Source organism: Haliotis asinina, chromosome 13, assembly GCF_037392515.1.
Source record: "Haliotis asinina isolate JCU_RB_2024 chromosome 13, JCU_Hal_asi_v2, whole genome shotgun sequence".
Lineage (NCBI taxonomy): Eukaryota > Metazoa > Mollusca > Gastropoda > Lepetellida > Haliotidae > Haliotis > Haliotis asinina.
In genome coordinates, this window is record NC_090292.1 from 1201300 (window position 1) to 1222768 (window position 21469).

Genomic DNA, 21469 nt, shown 5'->3' on the forward strand with positions numbered 1-21469 from the left:
AAGATTGTATTTACCAAGAAAGAGCAATCCTAAATAAAACAGTACATTATCTGTGCAGAAGTACCCGGGCACTTGGACCTGCAGTTCGATGCTGGAGAGGTATCAGATGATCCATACGATGACCATGGACCTGGACCTGGTCCAAGAGGGGGTACGTTACTGACCAGAGGATGGTGCAGGAAAAATAGGTTACATTCCCCTTCTTGAGAGTTGTTGGATTGTGTAGCTTTTAGGCAATCAGTGACGTGGATTAAGCAATGTCCGTAAATAATGAGCAGAAGCTTGTGTTCCCCATTGTGACGATCTGAAAACTGTACAGATGGTGCTTGTAGATCTCCCCATACTGACGATGTGTAAACTGTACAGATTGTGCTTGTAGATCTCCCCATAGTGGTGATGTGTAAACTGTACAGATGGTGCTTGTAGATCTCCCCATAGTGGTGCTGTAAACTGTACAGATGGTGCTTGTACATCTCCCCATAGTGGTGATGTGTAAACTGTACAGATGGTGCTTGTAGATCTCCCTATAGTGGTGATGTGTAAACTGTACAGATGGTGCTTGTAGATCTCCCCATACTGAAGATGTGTGAACTGTACAGATTGTGCTTGTAGATCTCCCCATAGTGGTGATGTGTAAACTGTACAGATGGTGCTTGTAGATCTCCCCATACTGAAGATGTGTGAACTGTACAGATTGTGCTTGTAGATCTCCCCATAGTGGTGATGTGTGAACTGTACAGATGGTGCTTGTAGATCCCCCCATACTGATGATGCGTATACTATGCAGATGGTGCGAGAGGTCCTGGAGGATCTGTTACAGAGAGGAGGGAGCTACAGGGTCAGTCCCCAGCACTTCACACCCAACCAGGGGGTGGGGGCAGAGGGTACGACAGCAAGGACGTGGACGGCCCCAGACAGAATCTTAGACGTCCTGCCGTCGAGGAAGTGTCAGAAACAGCAAATGCGGAAGATGGTAAGTCTGAGCGAAAGACTGACTCAGCGACATGATGAATTTAATTGTGCAACGACTATAGAATGGTTGGTCTGATAATAAAAAGACGAGACAGGACGTGGTTACTTTATGTAAGGTCTATTGCGGGTGTACCATGCAGGAATATTTAATTTGATAAAAATGGTTCAGTTATGGCAACTGAAACGCACGGTATAAGGAAAAGCGCAAGTGAAACGTTTGGTCATCCAGAACTATGTGACACTGCAGACGTGAAAGGCAGCTATGGTTTATGTTCAAGGTCTCATGAATGTTTAAACCAATGTTCAAAATATTATCCAGAGTATTCAATATCATACATGGAGTAACTCAAACATATTTATCTGTGCAGAGTTGCGTCCCTTTGTTTGAGACAGGAGCCTATTATTTCGATTCCATTTTCTCAGTGATGCTGGGCCGTTCACGGTCAAATAGCATATACACCTTATACGTATTACTGTTTTCAAAGCGGGTTAACAGCGAAGTAACTACTTTCAATCACAGCTCCCCACAGAAAGCTCCGAGGTGCACCCAAAGGGACAGATACAGACGCCGACCCCCCTGCAATCGATGAGTCGACACCGGTGGCAGTCAAGATGGCGGCCCCGAGAGGTGCTGCTGGGTCTACCATCATGGACGACCCCAGAGCGCAAGGTATATAGGTATTGGCAGATGGGTCGTATATAAGACGGCGTCAGAGAACTGCATGTGTAAATATATCAGTTAATATACTGGGGAAAAAAGAAAGGCATTGCTAAAATCGTTTTTTTTCTTCAAATTGGGGTGTTGCTTCTGCCCAAAACGGACAGTCAGTGCAACATACAAAGCCAGCAATGTTCCTGGACTTCCTAGAATATCAGCGCAAACCATCAGAAATCGCCTACGACAGCATCAGATACGACCAGTGCGACCGTATACATAGAGCACCTGTCCTTCGGCATCATCATCGTCATGGACGTCTACAGTGGTGCAGAAACGTTCCACCATGGACCCCCGTGCACTGGCGGAGGATCCGGTTTAGTGATGAGACGCGGTTCTTGCTGTATCGCCATAATAGTAGGACGCGTGTCCACCGACGGAAAATTAACGCTACACTCGACAATGTATTCGTAAAGTTGACAGATACGGCGATTGAAGTGTCATGATGTGGGGATTATCCTTGAATGGTAGGTCAGATTTGGTGCACATATTTAGCAGCTGTACGCTAGCGTGATGAAATCCTCCAACGTCACTTTATACCCGCAACTGACGCCAGAAGAGAAATGTTCCAGCCAGACAACGCCAAGCGCACACTGCACGTGTTACCATGGACCATCTTGCCAACATCAATGTGAATGTGCAGCCATGGCCATTCAAATCGCCGGATGTCAAACCCACTGAACATTTGTGGGATCTGCTGGACAGACGTGTTCGACGCCGACAGCCTCAGCCACAGACGCTACAACAGGCGAGCCATGCATTGCATCATGAGTGGAGAGGGATTCCGCAACGCCAGATTCGACGACTCATTCAGTCCATGCCCAGGTGGTGTAGAGCAGTGGTCGATGCTCGTGGTGGTCACACCAGCTACTGACTTTGTCACAATGCCGTCACAGACACACATGTCCCTAAGAGCACTATGTAGTGGAGGAATTATGTAACTAAAATTCTATTTGCAGCCCCACATGGCGGGATGGGCGGGGCTCCAACAGGGAAAGATGCGGCCAGATTACAGAGGGAACTACAAGGATCAGAACCAGCAACATTGTCGACGGTCGGTGGAGATGCAGACAGCATCGGACATCATGATGAACACGGACAACCACTACGTCGTCCTGTTGTTGACGAGGACTCCGTGGCAGGGGACGGTGGGAGACGAACAAGTAAGAACAATATACGTCTGTTTGGATAGTGTGACACATACACTATGGCGTCGCTGGAGCGTTGTTGATATTGGTAAACGATCTCGAATGGCTATTCCATCTTGAAGAATACATGTACTTTACAATGGTCACTGCAGAACTGTGATAATTTTCAGAAGGGTCTCCAACTTCTCTGAAAGTGAGGAGAGCTGCTGGCGATGACGATGTGATTGTTCCCGAAGACGCCCAAGTGTCCCACGCACAGTTGCAAGCCAAAGGTGGAGGGCGTGGCGGGGATGCAGGTATTGCCTTTGTTGTCTTTGACACCATGTAACTTTATGTTATGAAACATGCTGAATATGGTATCAATATTAACATGATGGACACCACAAGATATTTCTCACTCACTCACTCACTCACTCACTCACTCACACATCTCCGGAACAACAAGCGATAAGTACATAAGCCTTTCATACATTAAACTTATGGTTATAATCTGAAGATTCTCTGAAGTATGACGTTCAGGATAAATAGTCGCCTCCCCAGCATATATGTCATACTTTTTGCAGGACTGCGCAATGGAAAAAACGGTGCCCCACCAGGGAAGGACGCTGCCAGATCACAGAGGGAACTGCATGGATCAGGACCAGCAACACTGACGACGGCAAATGGAGATGCAGACAGTATCGGACTGTATGATCAGCAAGGACAACCACTACGTCGTCCTGTTGTTGACGAGGACTCCGTGGCAGGGGACGGTGGGAGACGAACAAGTAAGAACAACATTCATCTGTCTAAATTGCAGTTTCATTATCAAAAAGAACTTGAAAACATCTTGTCTCTATTATTCAGATTTTATCGATGTAGACATAGTGTCGTTTCTGTCAATTATTTATGATTAGAGTTGATTATGATTGGAAAAAAATACTAAAATACAGAAGGGTGTTCATTACTGAATGTAGCTTATCTGTTCTGGGGATCAAGTTTGGAAGATACATTCATACCATGACGATAGCTACGGATTCTGTATGGTGTTTCTCCCTTGTAAATCAAATGAACGGTATTTTTCAGAAGGGTCCCCAGCTTCTCTGAATGTACGCAAAGCAGCCGCAGATGAGGATGCGATTGTTCCCGAAGACGCCCACGTGTCCCGCGCACAGCTTCAAGCTCGAGGTGCCGACACCGGTGGGCGGCGTGACGGTGACGCAGGTAGTCTTTGTTGTCTTTAACGCAACAGGACAGAAACTATGATATAAAACATGCTGAAAATAGTCTAAAAATTTCATGTTCATCTGAACACCTGTTATGGACATAACAAACACATGGTATTACCGCCAACAGGCGATCTGGTAATCATGTGATACAAGTGGATGTAGGCCAGTTTCCACTCTCTATATTGCCACAATGCCTGACGACCGTATATTTTTTTTTTACCTCGCACTTATATTTTTAAAATATATGTTCACAAGCCAGGAAATCAATACTCTATCATACACATATTTTATCGTCATATTCTGAAGACATTTCTCTGAAATATTTTTGTGAATTGAATGTGTGGATGAACAGTCACCTGTCAGTGTTAATGCGTGGACACACTAATCTTGGCAGAACTGCGGAATGGAAAAGACGGAGCCCCACCAGGGAAGGACGCTGCCAGATCACAGAGGGAACTGCACGGATCAGGACCAGCAACATTCACCTCAGCCGGCGGAGATGCAGACAGCATCGGGCCGTATGGTGAACACGGACAACCACTACGTCGTCCTGTTGTTGACGAAGACTCCGTGGCAGGGGACGGTGGGAGACGAACAAGTAAGAACAATATTAGTTAGAGCTGATAATTCTTAAAACTTTCAAATTTTGTTAGGAAGGACCTTCTGAGAGATATACCATGAAATTGAACTTGAAAAATGTACCTCGAGATATATATAAATACTAACAACCTCTAATTGTTCACCATGAAAGGAAAACCTTTCACAGTTTCAGAATTTACCAGCTTTCCTAAATATCATAACCATAGTCTGTTCTACATTTACTTTTAGCTGCCATTAATCAAATAAGTACTTAACTTACAGAACCTTTCTTGTAATCCTATAACTGTACTATCCACGATCGCCATGTCGTCAGCAAACAATAACAAGTATCTGTAAAACACCAATCTCTATGCTCCTCTGATTATCATGTCCCATAAAATCACTACAATCATTTACATACAGAGAAAAATGGAAAGGTGACAAGTGACCGCCCTGGCGAACTCCATGCATACTCTCAAAGAAAGCAGTAAAACCTTTATTTAGTGAGGCACAAGACTTTACACTGAGAGACATATAGTGTGAATCTCCATTATTTAATGTAGCTCTTTTAGAAACCGGGTTTGGAAGATACATTCATGACATACGGTGCCAACTGATTATCTTTGAGGTTCCTCCATTGTTATGTAAATATACGATATTTTACAGAAGGGTCTCCAGGTTCTCTGAATGTACGCAGAGCAGCCGGAGATGAGGATGCGATTGTTCCCGAAGATGGCCACGTGTCCCATGCACAGCTGCAAGCTCGAGGTGTCGACACCGATGGAGGGCATGGCAGTGATGCAGGTGCTATATGCTAGTCGAGTGTTAGACGTAATGCCTTGCACTTTACGTTTAGAAATATGACGAAAATAAGATCTACTCGATGATTCTGCAGTGGCTGAGTGAGTTAGTGAGTGACTGTTTACTCCACCTTCAGCATTGGTCCAGCAAGATAACGACAGGGAACACAAAGAGGCACTTTAGGCATTAGACCCATGTAGGAATTCGAACCCAGGTCGTCGGTGTGATGAGCTAACGCTTGAATCAACGAGCTAACATCGAACTCTTTGAATAGAAATATAATTGTTAGTTAAGGGAAAAGCCGCATTTCCCAACATTTTCATAACGTGTGCTGTTGACAAACGGAGACAATGTTCTTGGGAGCAACACGTGGTGGAGTGGGCGGGGCCCTTTAGGTCTCAGTCATATATTTTGTTGGTATTAAACTGACAATAATCTTGGCAGGACTGCGGAATGGGAAAGACGGAGTCCCACCAGGGAAGGATGCTGCCAGATCACATAGGGAACTGCAAGGATCAGGACCAGCAACATTCACGACGGCCGGCGGTGATGCAGACAGCATCGGATTGTATGATCAGCAAGGACAACCACTACGTCGTCCTGTTGTTGACGAGGACTCCGTGGCAGGGGACGGTGGGAAACGAACAAGTAAGAACTAAGAACTATATTTGGATAATGTGACATGCTCCAAAACCTGAAAGAATCTTGTTTACGGTACATGAAAGAACAGCTCTCGCTCTGGGTCCCGTTTCACAAAGCGACCGTAGCTTTACGATGACCATACCTGGAGGACTTGTGACAGTCGTAGCGTTAAGGGCGCTTTGTGAAGCGGGTCCCAGACCATGATAATGGTGGCCAAAAGTTGTTATGGCTCGTGAAGATTATTTATTGGACTTTTCATCACACACACGATGGCGACGCAGAAAGATCGTTGATGTATGTAAACGAATCCAAATCAGTTACTCACTGGCTATTCATCTTGCAGAACACTTTACGATGGTGACTACAGGACTGTGATAATTGTTTCAGAAGGGTCTCCGTCTTCTCTGAATGCACGTAGAGCTGCTGGCGATGACGATGTGATTGTCCCCGAAGACGCCCAAGTGTCCCACGCTCAGATGCAAGCCAAAGGTGTCGGGGGACGTGACAATAGTGCAGGTAAAAGTATTGTGGTATAAATGCTTCACAACTTACACAACAAACATACATAAATCAAAACCAATAACTATCATCTGCTCGACAGTGCAGGCATTATGGACCAGGTAGCGTTGTAGAGACTTAAACTCATGGAGGTGTTGGGCTTCCTGTTGTGGAAAACACTTTGAGCCCACAAGTGAGCGTTTGATTCCACATATAACTTTTACCCCATCCGCTATATTACCGGAACACTTTTCCAGGTGATGAAAACAATACTCACTCACACAAATAAGACATAAATATATACTGAATGGAGTTGTCTGAAATATGAGGTAGGTGTGGATGAAACGTTGTCTCCTCTCGCGTCGCCACCATGTATAATTAGTGTCGTTAATGCTCCGACAGAGTATTCATAGTTGTATTCTGAAGACGGTTCCCTTGAATATAGCCTGAGTTGTACATGAAGAGTCGCCTCTCAAGTATATATGTCGCTACTGTATGGAATCAATACTCATGGCAGAACTGCGGAATGGAAAAGACGGAGTCCCACAAGGAAAGGACGCTGCCAGATCACAGAGGGAACTGCAAGGATCAGAGCCAGCAACATTCACGACAGCAAATGGAGACGCAGACAGCATCCGATTGTATGATGAACACGGAAATCCACTACGTCGTCCTGTTGTTGACGAGGACTCCGTGGCAGGGGACGGTGGGAGACGAACAAGTAAGTACAACATATACACATGGCACTTACCCCTGATATGTTTCAACAGTGTACAGCTTTCGTTGATAATGATATGTCGTCGATGCTATTGTTTACTTGCACATTTGAAGCAATGACAGGAAAAGTTTCAGTTTAAAGTATTTGTCAAAATGGAGCCAAAAGGCATGTGAAGAAAGCTACCCATCCACTGCATGAACAGCAGTATCTCTGTGTGAATGTTCCAGTATACATTACATGTCAACATGTCCCCCTTTATTCCGTACTCGTTAACGTGGTGAGGAGACGACATTCATTGGCACTGAGATGGTAGGTCTGTCTACAAGCAGCTGGCGTGTTAATAAAGGCCATCGGGTCCCAAGGCAACCTACGACGACTTCAGTGATTGAGTCATTGCTTCGTGCTCCTCTGAAAGGTTGGAGACTAATAAGAGGAATTTTAATATTAATTTCCCTAAACGTTTCCTTTGATGGATGGTCAGTTAAAAGTGGGGATATTCACCCAGCTTACGTACCGTTTCAAAGACGGCAAGATAACTGATGTCATATCTTTGTGATGTCACATGAACAAACTTGTGGGAAGCGATATCCCCACTTGACGACAACATGGCATGTAAAATTGTCAATATAACGATGCAGACTGATTGTTGATGATGAAATTATCCAGTTATCGCTTTAAAAAGTGATATTTTACAGAAGGGTCTCCTGGATCTCTGAATGTACGTAGAGCTGTCAGAGATGGGGATGCGATTGTTCCCGAAGACGCCCATGTGTCCCACGCACAGCTACAGGCAACGGGTGCCGGTACAGGTGAAGGTGAAGCTAATATTAAATACTGGAACACGATAACTGAGACTGTTGTTTGGTGTTCTCTGGGAGGAGCACATAACACTGGAGTTTCTATAAATGTCAAGATTCAGTATAACAATGAATTTCGCGGAGGAAGGGGCTATTTATATTCGGATGGGATTGATTCTGTTTGTGTATGGTAATCCAAAACATTTTGTAGCAATGACCAGATCACTTGAGTGGTTGACTTAATGTGTATCCCTTGCGATTGAGTACACACATCTTTGAGTAATCCTTCCACCTTCCTAATACCAGTTATTGAAACACGGTCAAAGCTAATGTTTTGTGCTTTCTGATTGTAAGATATCATAAATCACGTCAAAGATTTGTTAAATCAAGTCAGTGTGCGGAGTCTGAAATATGTTGATTTCCTTTGACACATCTTTGGGTGTTACATCTTATAGGTGACTCGCCAAGATCTCTGGATGTGAGGAGAGCTCCAGGGGACGACGACGTAATAGTTCCTGAAGATGCCAGTGTCTCCCACTCTCAGTACAGACCATCAGGGGGAAGCGGAGACAATGATAGAGGACGGAATATTGCCGTACTCTCAGGTACGTAGTCCAGTATATGTCCGCTGATTCAAATTGTGGATTGCTGTTAAAGTGTTTATTCATTTGAAACAAGCTACAACAGACTCGAGCCAGTATTTTTTAAATGAGCAGTGTTGAAGCTTGACGATATTCCTGACGAGACCCCCGTCTATAAATCAGAGTCGGTGTTATTAAAGTCGCAGAGACTCCTTCAGTTCACGTTGACAATTATTAAGTTATATAATAGTGTGTGGTCATGATGTAATATTCAATGATATGATTTGCTATATCATTGTGTGTTGTGTTATGGTGTGTTATCACATGGTATGCTTTACTCTACCATGACGTCAATAATGCTGGATTAAGATTAACGTCATGACCTTTTAGCACTCATTGCCGTTGCGTCGGTTAATAGCTCGTTTATAAAATGTTAGTAACACACTTATGGTACAATGGAGATACGCATCTTTAATCAAACAAGCCTACGAAAACGAGGTCTGCGGTGGCTTAAACAGAGGCAGCAATGGTAGTCTACTGAGTGATGGTTGGTTCACATGTCAAAGAACAAGCCTATCGTGGGGGGTCTTCCAACACCATTTATTTCCTGAGTAAGGAACCATGGATCCTGGAGTTCTGAATGTAAACAATCTCTCATAAGTCAGAAACCTTGCATTCAATCTCTTATAGGAACGCCTAGAAAATCTCTCATATATTGAAGCATTCGTATAATCTCTCTGACGTCATTATTATCTCTATCTGAATCTGTGACCAATAAAATAATTGCTTTACACTCTACGCTACTAGATATAATCAGTCATTCACTGCATATGTATTATGTATGGTGACAATGAATAACACCCGTTACAACTCTGATCCACCCTAAAGAAGTGAAATATGTTCACAAACAAATGTCGCTCTTACACATAAATTCTTGGAAATTGTGCATGGCGGAGTCTAAATTCCAAGAAATGGACGTCTTACACTGTTTGACGAAAGAGGTGACAGGTGTTTAAACATATTGGGTCATACACATTTCTGGGTCATACACGGTGAATAACTCCTAATTTGATACACTACAAATTTTTATCTTCCAGTAATATTCTCAATAGACAAAACGTAACAAGGAAATATACATAAAATGTAAATGTCTAACAGTATCTGTAGTCAAAATAATGGACTCTTCCCAAACTCAGCATGTTTCTCTGCACACACATTTAAATGCGAAATAATGAAAACTCTGCATCCTGACAGCAATAATAAGCTTCATATGATACAGCTGAACAAATACCTGAAGAGTGTGTCCCCCAACAATAAACATCTATATCTCTGGAAAATCGTGATAGTCGCCCTCTCGTGCATCAACACCACGCTTACGTTAAAAACAATATGGCGCCAAGCAAGGGAGCGCTCATTACTAAAAATATTTGCGGGAGAAATCATTAATCTAATCTTCCAGATATAGGTAGATATAAAATCCCATCTATTCAAAACAATGGTCATTGTTACAGGTAACGGCAAGATGCCCGATGGTCAAGACACACCGTCCTCTCAACGTCAGATGGACGATCCTGGATTCAGCACACACATCATGTCCACCGCTCGACCGTCTGACCGAGACGGGGTGACAGGTGGACAACACGGAGACGCCGTGAGGAGACCAGGAGACAGTGGATCTCCGGCACATGACACAGACCACATTGGCAGAGGTAGGACAAGATATGGGTCATATTTATATCATTAACACCTACATTCCGAGTATCGATGTCACAGAGGTATACGTAGGTCCAATGTGCATGTGTGTCAACATGTTATTCGATGTCTACATGACGATTCGGTAAGCGCATGGTTCAAACTCAGTCACTGAATAACGGTGCTTGTATTTCCATTTAAAAGAGATAATTATCTAATTTCGCTTCCATGTAGTTTATCTGTATTTCCACAGTAACAACGTACAATATAAATTCATTTTGTCCGTATACGTCTCACGTATCTTCCTATACAGCAAATGTCAGCTTTAATACATCTGCTTATTTCAGAGCCACGTGGCGGGATGGGCGGGGCTCCACCAGGGAAGGACGCTGCCAGATCACAGAGGGAACTGCAAGGATCAGGACCAACAACATTGACTACGGTCGGTGGAGATGCAGACAGCATCGGATTGTATGATGAACACGGACAACCACTACGTCGTCCTGTTGCTGACGAAGACTCCGTGGCAGAGGACGGTGGGAGACGAACAAGTAAGCAACACTGATATGTGTGATGAACACTGACTATCTGTGGGTGTTTTGGGCGTTTTGAACCTCGATGCCACTGTGTCAGTTGCGGAAGTTTATTCAGAATCTACTCACCTGCGTCAGTCTATATAAACAAACACATTTTCCAGTATGAATTACACATATATATCAAACAGAAAGGATTCGGCTGTCAAAGGCGGAGCGTGCTGACGCATTGTCCTTCAAAGCAGCTGATACTAACAAGCAGGTGGTTGGTAATACCCCCATACTGCTGCAAGCACTTACCAGGACAAGGAATATACGTGGTTCATCCACCATGCACTGTAACATCAAGCAACGATGTTATTGCTTTTGATGTTTTCAGAGGGGTCTCCAGGTTCTCTGAATGTACGCAGGGCCGGTGGAGATGACGAAGTGATTGTTCCCGAAGACGCCCACGTGTCCTATGCACAGTTACAAGCTCGAGGTGCTAGCACTGGAGGAAGACGCGACGCTGACGGTAAAATACATTTTTCAGTCTTTGAGACTTCTTTACAATTACAATCTGTGCAATAAAAAGTAAAACAAAAAATTAAGAGTAAAGTCATGTGTGCTTTTTCATATATAAGCAGGAGCATATTTGGATAAGAGCCAAAGGTTAATGAGCTCTAAATGCAGTGATTGAGTCTTTAATATATTCCTTCGATATATTTTTGGGCCATCCGTCTTGTAGGCGACTCTTCAAGGTCCCTGGATGTGAGGAGAGCTCCAGGGGACGACGACGTGATAGTTCCTGAAGATGCCAGTGTCTCCCACTCTCAATTCAGACCATCAGGGGGAAGCGGGGACAATGGCAGGGGACGGAATATAGCGGTACTCTCAGGTATGGCTTCAAAGCCTCTCAGTTAATTTATATTAAATTACAGTATTGATCGATTACAGCGATCATAGGACATACTTTCTTGACTCTGGACAAACATTGGTGTGGATTATTATGCAGTCCGTCCAGACTAAAGTCGTCAGCGTTCAGCAGTTCAACGCAAACATGCACGAACCAAGAGTAGCATCCACGTTGTAAGGGAAGCAACTCGTGAAGGGATGGCACGACCACTGGCGCCTTGTACAGGACTATTGTTGTGGAGCTCTAGCACTATACAGCTTCTGTGTAACCCATGTAGGCGACGTCGTGGGGTAGTTACCGTGACGACGACGTCACCAATACGTCTCATTTAGTGATAATAAAGAAGCTCTATATCCATCATCATTCATCACACCAACTCTTAATGCCACTCAAAGAGGCTTCGCCTGCTCATGAATATATTGATAAACAACCAACTCATTAATTCCTGGGTTGTTTTTATCAGAGACAGTATTGTAATTTTTTAGCACTTTCGGCCTCAGAATTTATAACGGTAAATAGGCCATGCTATTGATAATATCATGCTTATCAATTAACCTTTTTATCAAATACAAACGATAGAGTGCAGATGTGGATATGTTGGTTTGTTTATCTAACAACCCGTGGCCACACGGACAAGAAAAATAATGCCAGTATCTAAGAAGGCTTCAAAAAAGATTAAGCTGTCGGAAAGCCCAATTGTTAAAGTGTTCGCTCGTTATGCCGAAGCTCCGGGTTCGATTTCCCTTATAGTTATGCAGTGTGAAGCCTATTTCTGGTGTCCCCTGCCTTAATATTGCAGGAAGTGTGTTAAAAGGCACTGTTGAACCAAACGCACTCGCTCCCAAATAGACAGACATTGGTCGTCATTACAGGTAACGGTAAGATGCCCGATGGTCAAGACACACCGTCCTCTCAACGTCAGATGGACGATCCTGGATTCAGTACACACATCATGTCCACTGCTCGACCTTCTGACCGAGACGGGGTGACAGGTGGACAACAAGGAGACGCCGTGAGGAGACCAGGAGACGGGGGATCTCCGGCACATGACACAGACCACGCTGGCAGAAGTAGGACCATCATATTCTGATATTACTTACATCTAATAATGTACATGGCATCACGAGACTTGGCTTCTTTGTAAACACTACCAGATACACTGGCCACCAACAGTTGGCTGTATATAACTACAGCCATCTAGATGGAGCGGTTGGATAGTCTGGTGGTACGTCGAAACCAGGGTTCGGATCCAAACATCTGTTCATCACTTGTGTGAGATAATGATGTTGGAACACTGCCGAATGCGATGTTAAACTTGACACAATCAAACAGCTCAACAAAATGTGCCAGGCTGCGCAAGTTTCACATGTAGATCCAAGGGACGTTTGGAACCCTGCACTGGTTGTAGTACTGTGGAACAGTTACGTTTTCCACAAGTCACGACAGCCCTGGGTTGACTTAATGTATTTGGACATTTCTGGCACCCGTGTCAGTATAGCGCTAAAATCCTTGTAGATACACACGCACGCACGCACGCACGCACGCACGCACGCACGCACGCACGCACGCACGCACGCACGCACGCACGCACGCACGCACGCACGCACGCACGCACGCACGCACGCACGCACGCACGCACGCACGCACGCACGCACGCACGCACGCACGCACGCACGCACGCACGCACGCACGCACGCACGCACGCACGCACGCACGCACGCACGCACGCACGCACGCACGCACGCACACACACACGTGTGTGTGTGTGTGTGTATAATTAGCGCTATTGTTACTATAAATATAACTATACCGAGTCAGAACTCAAGGAATAGTTCAACACTCATATTATTCTACTATTACATTTTATTGAGACATACCTTCACTAAATACTCAACTCCTGAATGGTATCGATTTTACTTTGAATATTTAGATATGTTCTCCTTTCTCCAGCAGTTAAAGTCTGGCAGGAGTCATGTGGTTCCACATTGGTGCTTTACTAGAGTCGAATTACCCATCTACAGTACACAAAGCTTTACATTGGTTATAATTAAATAAACTCAAACTTAATCACAATTCTTTCAATTTTCAATTTCTTAAAGGGAACAATTCATTTCCTCTCCTTTGTATTTTGTTTGATATTCCACACTTTGGGCCGACATATTCACTGACTACATATTACTGTAGAATAGACCATAGACATTACTAGAACTGCCTGGTGGGGGCATTGTGTGAAGAAGCCTGTGCCCTGAATGCCGATACAGGGAGGTACTTGGACCAAGTGGATACAAAGAAATGCATTAAACATCAGTGTAGAAAGTATTTTGGCATTCATGAAACATCGCTGTTAAAACCAATGTCATGTTCACTGCAGCGCGACATGGCGGGGTGGGTGGGGCTCCACCAGGGAAGGACGCTCCCAGGTCACAGAGGGAACTGCAAGGATCAGGGCCAGCAACATTCACGACGGCCGGTGTAGATGCAGACAGCATCAGATTGTATGATGAACATGGACAACCCCTTCGCCGCCCTGTTGTTGACGAGGACTCCGTGGCAGGAGAAGGCGGAAGACGAACAAGTAAGAACAATGTTTCACGGCATATATATACGTCAGTGGAATAGTCTGCCATTCAGCTTGAGGTCACGCCATCAACTGTCAGCGTTCAAAGGAAATGTAAAGACCTACTTCATCAGAAAGGCATACGGTGTTTCCTCAGTAGAGATCCTTACTACCATTAAGATAAATCTGTCAAATTTTGATTGGTCAATAACCAACGCATACGAAACCTTGTAGCCGAATTTGTCACAGTGTACAAAGCGTCCACCCCGTCAAATATGTCACGTGACACACTACACGAGTTGTACGAATGACCCTGACCTCAGACGGAATCTGCTGCCAATCAGCTGATCGCTTCTAAAGTTTAGAGTTGGCGTATACAGTTATTAGAATAAACACAAAATAGGATTGTTCCCATGACTTCCTATTTGTCATAGTCTCTAAATATATCCTTCAAAATCAAATGTTTCTGTATTTCCCGTTTAACAAAAATCTCAGATGCAATGATCATTTTTATCATAAACTTACCCATCCCGAGTTATCCCCCTTTATGACCGTTTCAGGATATTTCATGGCGAAATGTTTCTCATCTCACACTTCCGAAGGTCGAATGTTGTTGTTTGATGATAAACTAAATGAAAATATGTTAAGGGTTATAAATTCCTCACACGGTATTTTAAAGAGGTGGACGGGACTGTAAGATCCTTGTACATTCCCTTCGACCTTAGGGAACATAAACAAACATCAAGGGTACCTGAACCCATCGTCCTCGACGTAGAACAACGTGTTTATCATACCGAACACCTCGATGTTAATTTTGAACTGTTTGAAGCATGGGTATCTGACCCAGCCTGTGTGAATTCGAATCATGAACCTTGCTCTTTTCTCGTAGGCACTGTCGTACTGAAAACGCCACGATGTAATTCGCCTTCCTTTATTCACATTTGAACAGTTGATGTTTTCGTAGCCATCGCTAGATATTGTGGTCGACATAAGAAAAACAGATTTAGAGATATGCCCCTTCAATCGATTTCCATTCGCTAAACATCGGTAATTGCCATGCATCATGCGTTATTTAATGTTATAAGAGATAAAAAGGTAACTACCCTGAAGTACCGAATGAGTTGCTATTGGCAGCGGTGTGTATTGCAATACACCTCGATTGCATACGGGGTACCTTGAAAATAATAGAAGAGCGCTCAGCCAGTCTGACAGTGACATTTATGTGTGAGATAAAATAAATTCAAAGGACGTCAAAACACTTTTGCAGGCTTGGATGTACAGTTCTTGATATAACGGTGCCTACAGAATGCTGAAATGAATATAAAGCTATAGTTTTAAAACTGAATTATATTTGTCAAAATGGAGCCAAAAGGCATGTGAAGAAAGCTACCCATCCACTGCATGAACAGCAGTATCTCTGTGTGAACGTTCCTGTATACATTACTTGTCAACATGTCCCCCTTTATTCCGTACTCGTTAACGTGGTGAGGAGGCGTCATTCATTGGCACTGAGATGGTAGGTCTGTCTACAAGCAGCTGGCGTGTTAATAAAGGCCATCGGGTCCCAAGGCAACCTACGACGACTTCAGTGATTGAGTCATTGCTTCGTGCTCCTCTGAAAGGTTGGAGACTAATAAGAGGAACATTAATATTAATTTCCCTAAACGTTTCCTTTGACGGATGGTCAGTTAAAAGTGGGGATATTCACCCAGCTTACGTACCGTTTCAAAGACGGCAAGATAACTGATGTCACATGAACAAACTTGTGGGATGCGATATCCCCACTTGACGACAACATGGCATGTAAAATTGTCAATATATCGATGCAGACTGATTGTTGATGATGAAATTATCCAGTTATCACTTTAAAACGTGATATTTTACAGAAGGGTCTCCTGGATCTCTGAATGTACGTAGAGCTGTCAGAGATGGGGATGCGATTGTACCGGAAGACGCCCACGTGTCCCACGCTCAGCTACAGGCAACGGGTGCAAGTGAAGGTGAAGCTCATATCAAACATCAAACACGATCAAGGCTAACGTTTAGTGCTTTCAGAATGCAAAGCATGATAAATCATGCTACAACTCTCATTAATCAAGTCAGTCCTAGAGCCTACCATATATTACTTTCTTTTGACATACCTTTGTGTGTTACGTTTTACAGGCGACTCGCCGAGATCTCTGGATGTGAGGAGAGCTCCAGGGGACGACGACGTGATAGTTCCTGAAGATGCCAGTGTCTCCCACTCTCAGTTCAGACCATCAGGGGGAAGAGGAGACAATGGCAGGGGACGGCATATTGCCGTACTCTCAGGTATTTGTGGAATAGTATTTTGTAAAGTGTACCTTTTCCTTCAAATTCCTGACAGGGGTTAGTATTGATTTAATTCTTACTTAGTTTTATTTAATTCTCCATGTACAGTAAGCATAATTGTGCCAGAATGTTATGTTAGTTTGATAATTGTCTACTATACATATACATATACTGCCTCTGTATGGTATTGTCAGGTTCTCTGACTTGGTGGACATATGTAAGCGTAGTCCGGTTGTTTAGATCGATGCTCATCACTGGATTGTCTGGGCCCCTTTTCACAAAACTCTCGAAAACCTAAGATCTCGGAGCTTGTCTCGTAGCATTTGTAATCCTATATTACAGTATAGAGGTACGAGTGCTACGATAAAAGATCTTAGGCTTACGTGGGTTATATGACACGAGACCCTGGTGCAGACTGGATTATTTACATACCGCCACCATATAGCTGCAATATTGTAGACAACACGTAAAACAACCAACAAGCCGCTGTTAATGTGACTTTAGACCAGACAGAGCAAAGACTCTCTATTTCGTAGGCTATTCCTGTGCCAGAATGAGAGATGTATGTTACTGTGCATCTCATGTTCGTGGCCACACCCTTTATAAAGAAAAATAGTTCAACACTGACTGTCAAAGACAGCGTGAAAACCGTGTTCATTGTTACAGGTAACGGCAATATGTCCGATGGTCAAGACACACCGTCCTCCCAACGCCAGATGGACGACCCTGGATTCAGCACACACATCATGTCCACTGCTCGACCTTCTGACCGAGACGGGGTGACAGGTGGACAACACGGAGACATTCTTAGGAGACCAGGAGACGGGGGATCTCCGGCACATGACACAGACCACGCAGTTAGAGGTAGGACAAGATATGTGGATCTATAATAGATCTATAATAAGGTTCAATGTGTGGACCACATGGCCATATGGGTTACAATGTGTGGACTATATTGTCACAAGGGTACAGTATCTGGTCCACATCGTGACAAGGCTACAATGTACAGACCACATACCTGTTACCTTCTGTAGAGTTATGCTTCATTGCTGCTAAAGCATGGTAAACATGACCCACTAATTTACCTCACACAAAAATGTCGCTTTCTGATTGGCGCTCTTCTATTATTTCAAGCGTGCACAAATTCTATGCACCCCCTGGGAATGCCATATTCATTCGGTACTTCGTGATAGTAATTCTTTATCTCGAATAACACTGAATCCGTAAGATGTGCGGATATTACAGATGCTTTTTTCTTATATCAAAGGGAAGAAAGGGAGATAACTCTAAATCTGTTTTTCTTGTCGTCTGCAAAAATCTAACGATGGCTACGAAAAAATAATTGTACCCGCACTTCAAACAGTCCAAAATTAACATTGAGGTGTCGGGAAAGACAAGCCTCATTTGGCCTCACTGGCCACATGCCCCCGTCGTGACCAGTGAACAAGTTATAATATCACTTGCCAGTTGATGCAATGTGTGATATAGACATGGTCTGTTCAGGACTCATTGATGCCCCTGACAGAGGAGATGTCACCACGGACCAGCACAAGACTCTGGAGTTCCAGAAGCCAGGCATCAATGTGTTGCTCATAGAGAAAGGTAAATATGTTATGTTTATGGTACAGATACATTTAGAATGCTTCATACGTATAAAGCCACTACAGATTATATTATGGGACACATTAGAATCAGGATCCCGCGCCCAATAATTCTCAGAAACTGCAATGGCTCTCGGGGCACACAATCATAACAGCTATTTATTCATTTTAAGATATTCCTAAGCAGCACTATAGAAATCAAAATTTAAAAGTAAATCTAAATTAGCAGTGTAGTTGTATATCATTTGCTTCATAACGCCGATTTTGTCTGTAAGGACGGTACGTCTCAATGTCCTGCATGTTCTTCAGGTCCGATGACTCCCGGGGAAAGGCGACACGAAGAAGCCCTGAAGATGAATGCCTACATTGACAGAGTGCACATTGAACTTCCCCCAGTCAAGCTGAGTATGTACCTTGTTACCTCCAGTTTCCACCATCTGCCAAGTAGATCGCCGCTTGTCTTCTTGTTTTCATGTGAGCTTGTTAGCTTGGTGGCATTTGGAATGGATAAAAGATTACATTGTAACTAGTGCCCACGATTGGTGGCGTGTTGACCAGATCGTTGAACGTCCAAGGGACGTAACTCGGTTCACGTAATGCCACCTTAAGGCCAATGAGAAACTAATGGCCTTCACTAAGTAATTGTCATGTGATGTTTCAGAGTGAATCTGCCGTAGAAATAATATCAACAGTCTGTTTTTCCTGGTCGTTTTGGTATTTTAGAAATCATCATATTTGTACGACCCGGGTGTTGGAGCCTTCCCTACAATGAGATATCAGCATCTGGAACATCCGGAGGAGCACCTGCACAGACACAACAGAAGAGGCAGAATGTGTCGTTTAGTGATACGCCAGACCGAACCACAACACACAAGTGGAAGTCTGCAGATGACGGTATGTGTTCATATGTATACACAGATAAGTCAAAGTGTTTCGGATCTGAGGGGCATGTGGGTTTATTTGCAGTCGACTGAGACATGATGTCAAAGTACATATGTATCTCGATAAAACAGTATAAGCACTATTCATCTAAGACGCCATTGGTAGCCGAACGATTACATTATTATTGTATACAACGTTTGTGTCGGGCAGGCCAAACACGAGCGGAGTTGTGTCCCCTTGGTGTGGCAGGAACATACATCACCTTAGACAGCTGACACGCAAGAACGCGTCTGACCGACATATTAAATAAAGTCATAAAACGCCTTCCACATTTATATGAAGTGTCTTCAAAATCAGAGTGACTTGTGCTAGTCATCTACACGATAACTTAAACAATTCAGTTAAGTTTATTTCCTGTCCTACATTCGGATCCTATAATGTATCACCATCTCATGAAATGGATGTGAACTTGTGAGCTTTCTCCAGGAGAGGTAGCCAGAAAGAGGAAGACGTTCGCACGTGTCTCGCGAAAGGGATCACGACGACTCAGTCGCCTCCGGTCGTTCAAGAGATCGTCGTCATTAGAGGATGTGGAAAACCTGGAACCCGTCATGCCTGATCTAGGTAGAGTACAACCCAGAGGCAGAACACAAACAGTGGCTCTGGTGGTACTGTCACTGTGAAATCTATGTCTTGTTAGAACCCGTCATGCCTGATCTAGGTAGAGTACAACCCAGAGGCAGAACACAAACAGTGGCTCTGATGGTACTGTCACTGTGAAATCTATGTCTTGTTAGAACCCGTCATGCATGATCTAAGTAGAGTACAACCCAGAGGCAGAACACAAACAGTGGCTCTGATGGTACTGTCACTGTGAAATCTATGTCTTGTTAGAACCCGTCATGCATGATCTAAGTAGAGTACAACCCAGAGGCAGAACACAAACAGTGGCTCTGATGGTACTGTCACTGTGAAATCTATGTCATGTTGGAACCCGTCATGCCTGATGTAGGTAGAGTACAACCCAGAGGCAGAACACAAACAGTAACTTTGATGTTACCGTCACTGTGAAATTGGTGTCATGTTGGAACCCGTCATGGACTGATTCTTTGTAGTTTCACGCTGGGTTGAGCAATATTCCAGCTGGATGGCAGATCTCTATAAATATTAGATTTAGACCAGAAAATCCAGTTATAAAGAAAACGGGCGTTGATGCTATGTTGGAAATGGATGTTAGGTTTGCTGTGCTATTCCAGCCATCTAGAGAAAGACGTCGATAGTGTTGAGACCAATGATTTGCGAACTACCAAAACTCGAGTTCATCTAGCAAGTGATCCCGCCCCCTCCACTCCCGTACAAAGTAGTGAAAACTGACAACAAAATAATGAAAACATCAATTGTTAGATTTTGTATTAGTGAGCATTTCGTCGGTCTTAAACGAAGTCTAGGGGTCTGCTTTCATAAATCCTGTGGTAGAATTTCTACCTCAAGCAAAGCAATTCTTTAGACATTCCCCAGCTCAATATTTTTTCTTAAGAGGACACAGGCAATGATGCAACGGTACATTTCTAAATTTCCGGTGGGTCCCGGAATGCAGATAAGTGAGATAGACTGAGCCCAGGGGTAACAAACAAGACTGTATTGCATTGTTCCAGCTCCGGTAGAACCCGCAGATAAGCGACAGACAATGATGAAAAAGACACGAAGCTTGGATGCTCTAGACGACGACCAGCCGATCTGGCTCGACCGCCGTATGTATTTTTCAGATCAATGCCAAATTCTACAAACATTATACTCACGCTTTAATCTTCTCTTGGTCGTAGGGAGGGTTGGGTAGCATAGTGGCTAAAGCGTTCGCTCGTCCCGCTGATGCCACGGGTTCGATTCCCGACATGAGGGCCATGTGTGGAGACCCACGCCGTGATGCCGCTATTACTGGAATGTTGCTATAAGCTGTGTTAACCATAATCACTCACTCACTCACTCACTCACTCTCTTGGCCGAATTGTGCTTTTAGACAACCTGCACAAAAGCAGCTTGATCACAGGTCAGTGGGTTAATGAGGGATGAATCGGACCTTTGGCAGTCTGGACTTCATAAACAGTCAGGGCTCTTGTTTCATGTGATTTGATTTTTGTATTACATTGCTTGGAACTAGACCTTTGCTGCTGCGAAATGTATCATGCAAGTTGTACTTTCATTGTAAAATGTCGTTCGTATATACATGTATATGCTTCCATAATTGCACTGTGTCAATCTCGTGGGATGTGGTGTAACAGAAAGTTAACACATGGAATCTTGAAACTTTATTCCTTACAGCTGGTAAAAAACTGCAAA

General features: G+C 43.9%; 1 protein-coding gene across 1 annotated transcript in view; it reads left to right on the top strand.

Moving 5' to 3' along the window:
- Positions 1 to 21469, top strand: part of LOC137260314 (filaggrin-like) — a 33200-nt gene that overhangs the window by 9352 nt on the left and 2379 nt on the right. Inside the window, exons 6-32 of the mRNA XM_067797994.1 lie at positions 59 to 151; positions 788 to 973; positions 1493 to 1642; positions 2647 to 2850; positions 3006 to 3131; positions 3904 to 4038; positions 4438 to 4641; positions 5289 to 5426; positions 5868 to 6071; positions 6453 to 6581; positions 7081 to 7284; positions 7977 to 8096; positions 8534 to 8683; positions 10171 to 10368; positions 10699 to 10902; positions 11264 to 11398; positions 11612 to 11761; positions 12652 to 12849; positions 14151 to 14354; positions 16223 to 16336; positions 16500 to 16649; positions 17316 to 17513; positions 18153 to 18251; positions 18560 to 18655; positions 18974 to 19144; positions 19619 to 19756; positions 20788 to 20883. Coding sequence (XP_067654095.1) covers positions 59 to 151; positions 788 to 973; positions 1493 to 1642; positions 2647 to 2850; positions 3006 to 3131; positions 3904 to 4038; positions 4438 to 4641; positions 5289 to 5426; positions 5868 to 6071; positions 6453 to 6581; positions 7081 to 7284; positions 7977 to 8096; positions 8534 to 8683; positions 10171 to 10368; positions 10699 to 10902; positions 11264 to 11398; positions 11612 to 11761; positions 12652 to 12849; positions 14151 to 14354; positions 16223 to 16336; positions 16500 to 16649; positions 17316 to 17513; positions 18153 to 18251; positions 18560 to 18655; positions 18974 to 19144; positions 19619 to 19756; positions 20788 to 20883 — 4194 coding nt within the window. The remainder of the gene's footprint in view (positions 1 to 58; positions 152 to 787; positions 974 to 1492; positions 1643 to 2646; positions 2851 to 3005; positions 3132 to 3903; positions 4039 to 4437; positions 4642 to 5288; positions 5427 to 5867; positions 6072 to 6452; positions 6582 to 7080; positions 7285 to 7976; positions 8097 to 8533; positions 8684 to 10170; positions 10369 to 10698; positions 10903 to 11263; positions 11399 to 11611; positions 11762 to 12651; positions 12850 to 14150; positions 14355 to 16222; positions 16337 to 16499; positions 16650 to 17315; positions 17514 to 18152; positions 18252 to 18559; positions 18656 to 18973; positions 19145 to 19618; positions 19757 to 20787; positions 20884 to 21469) is intronic.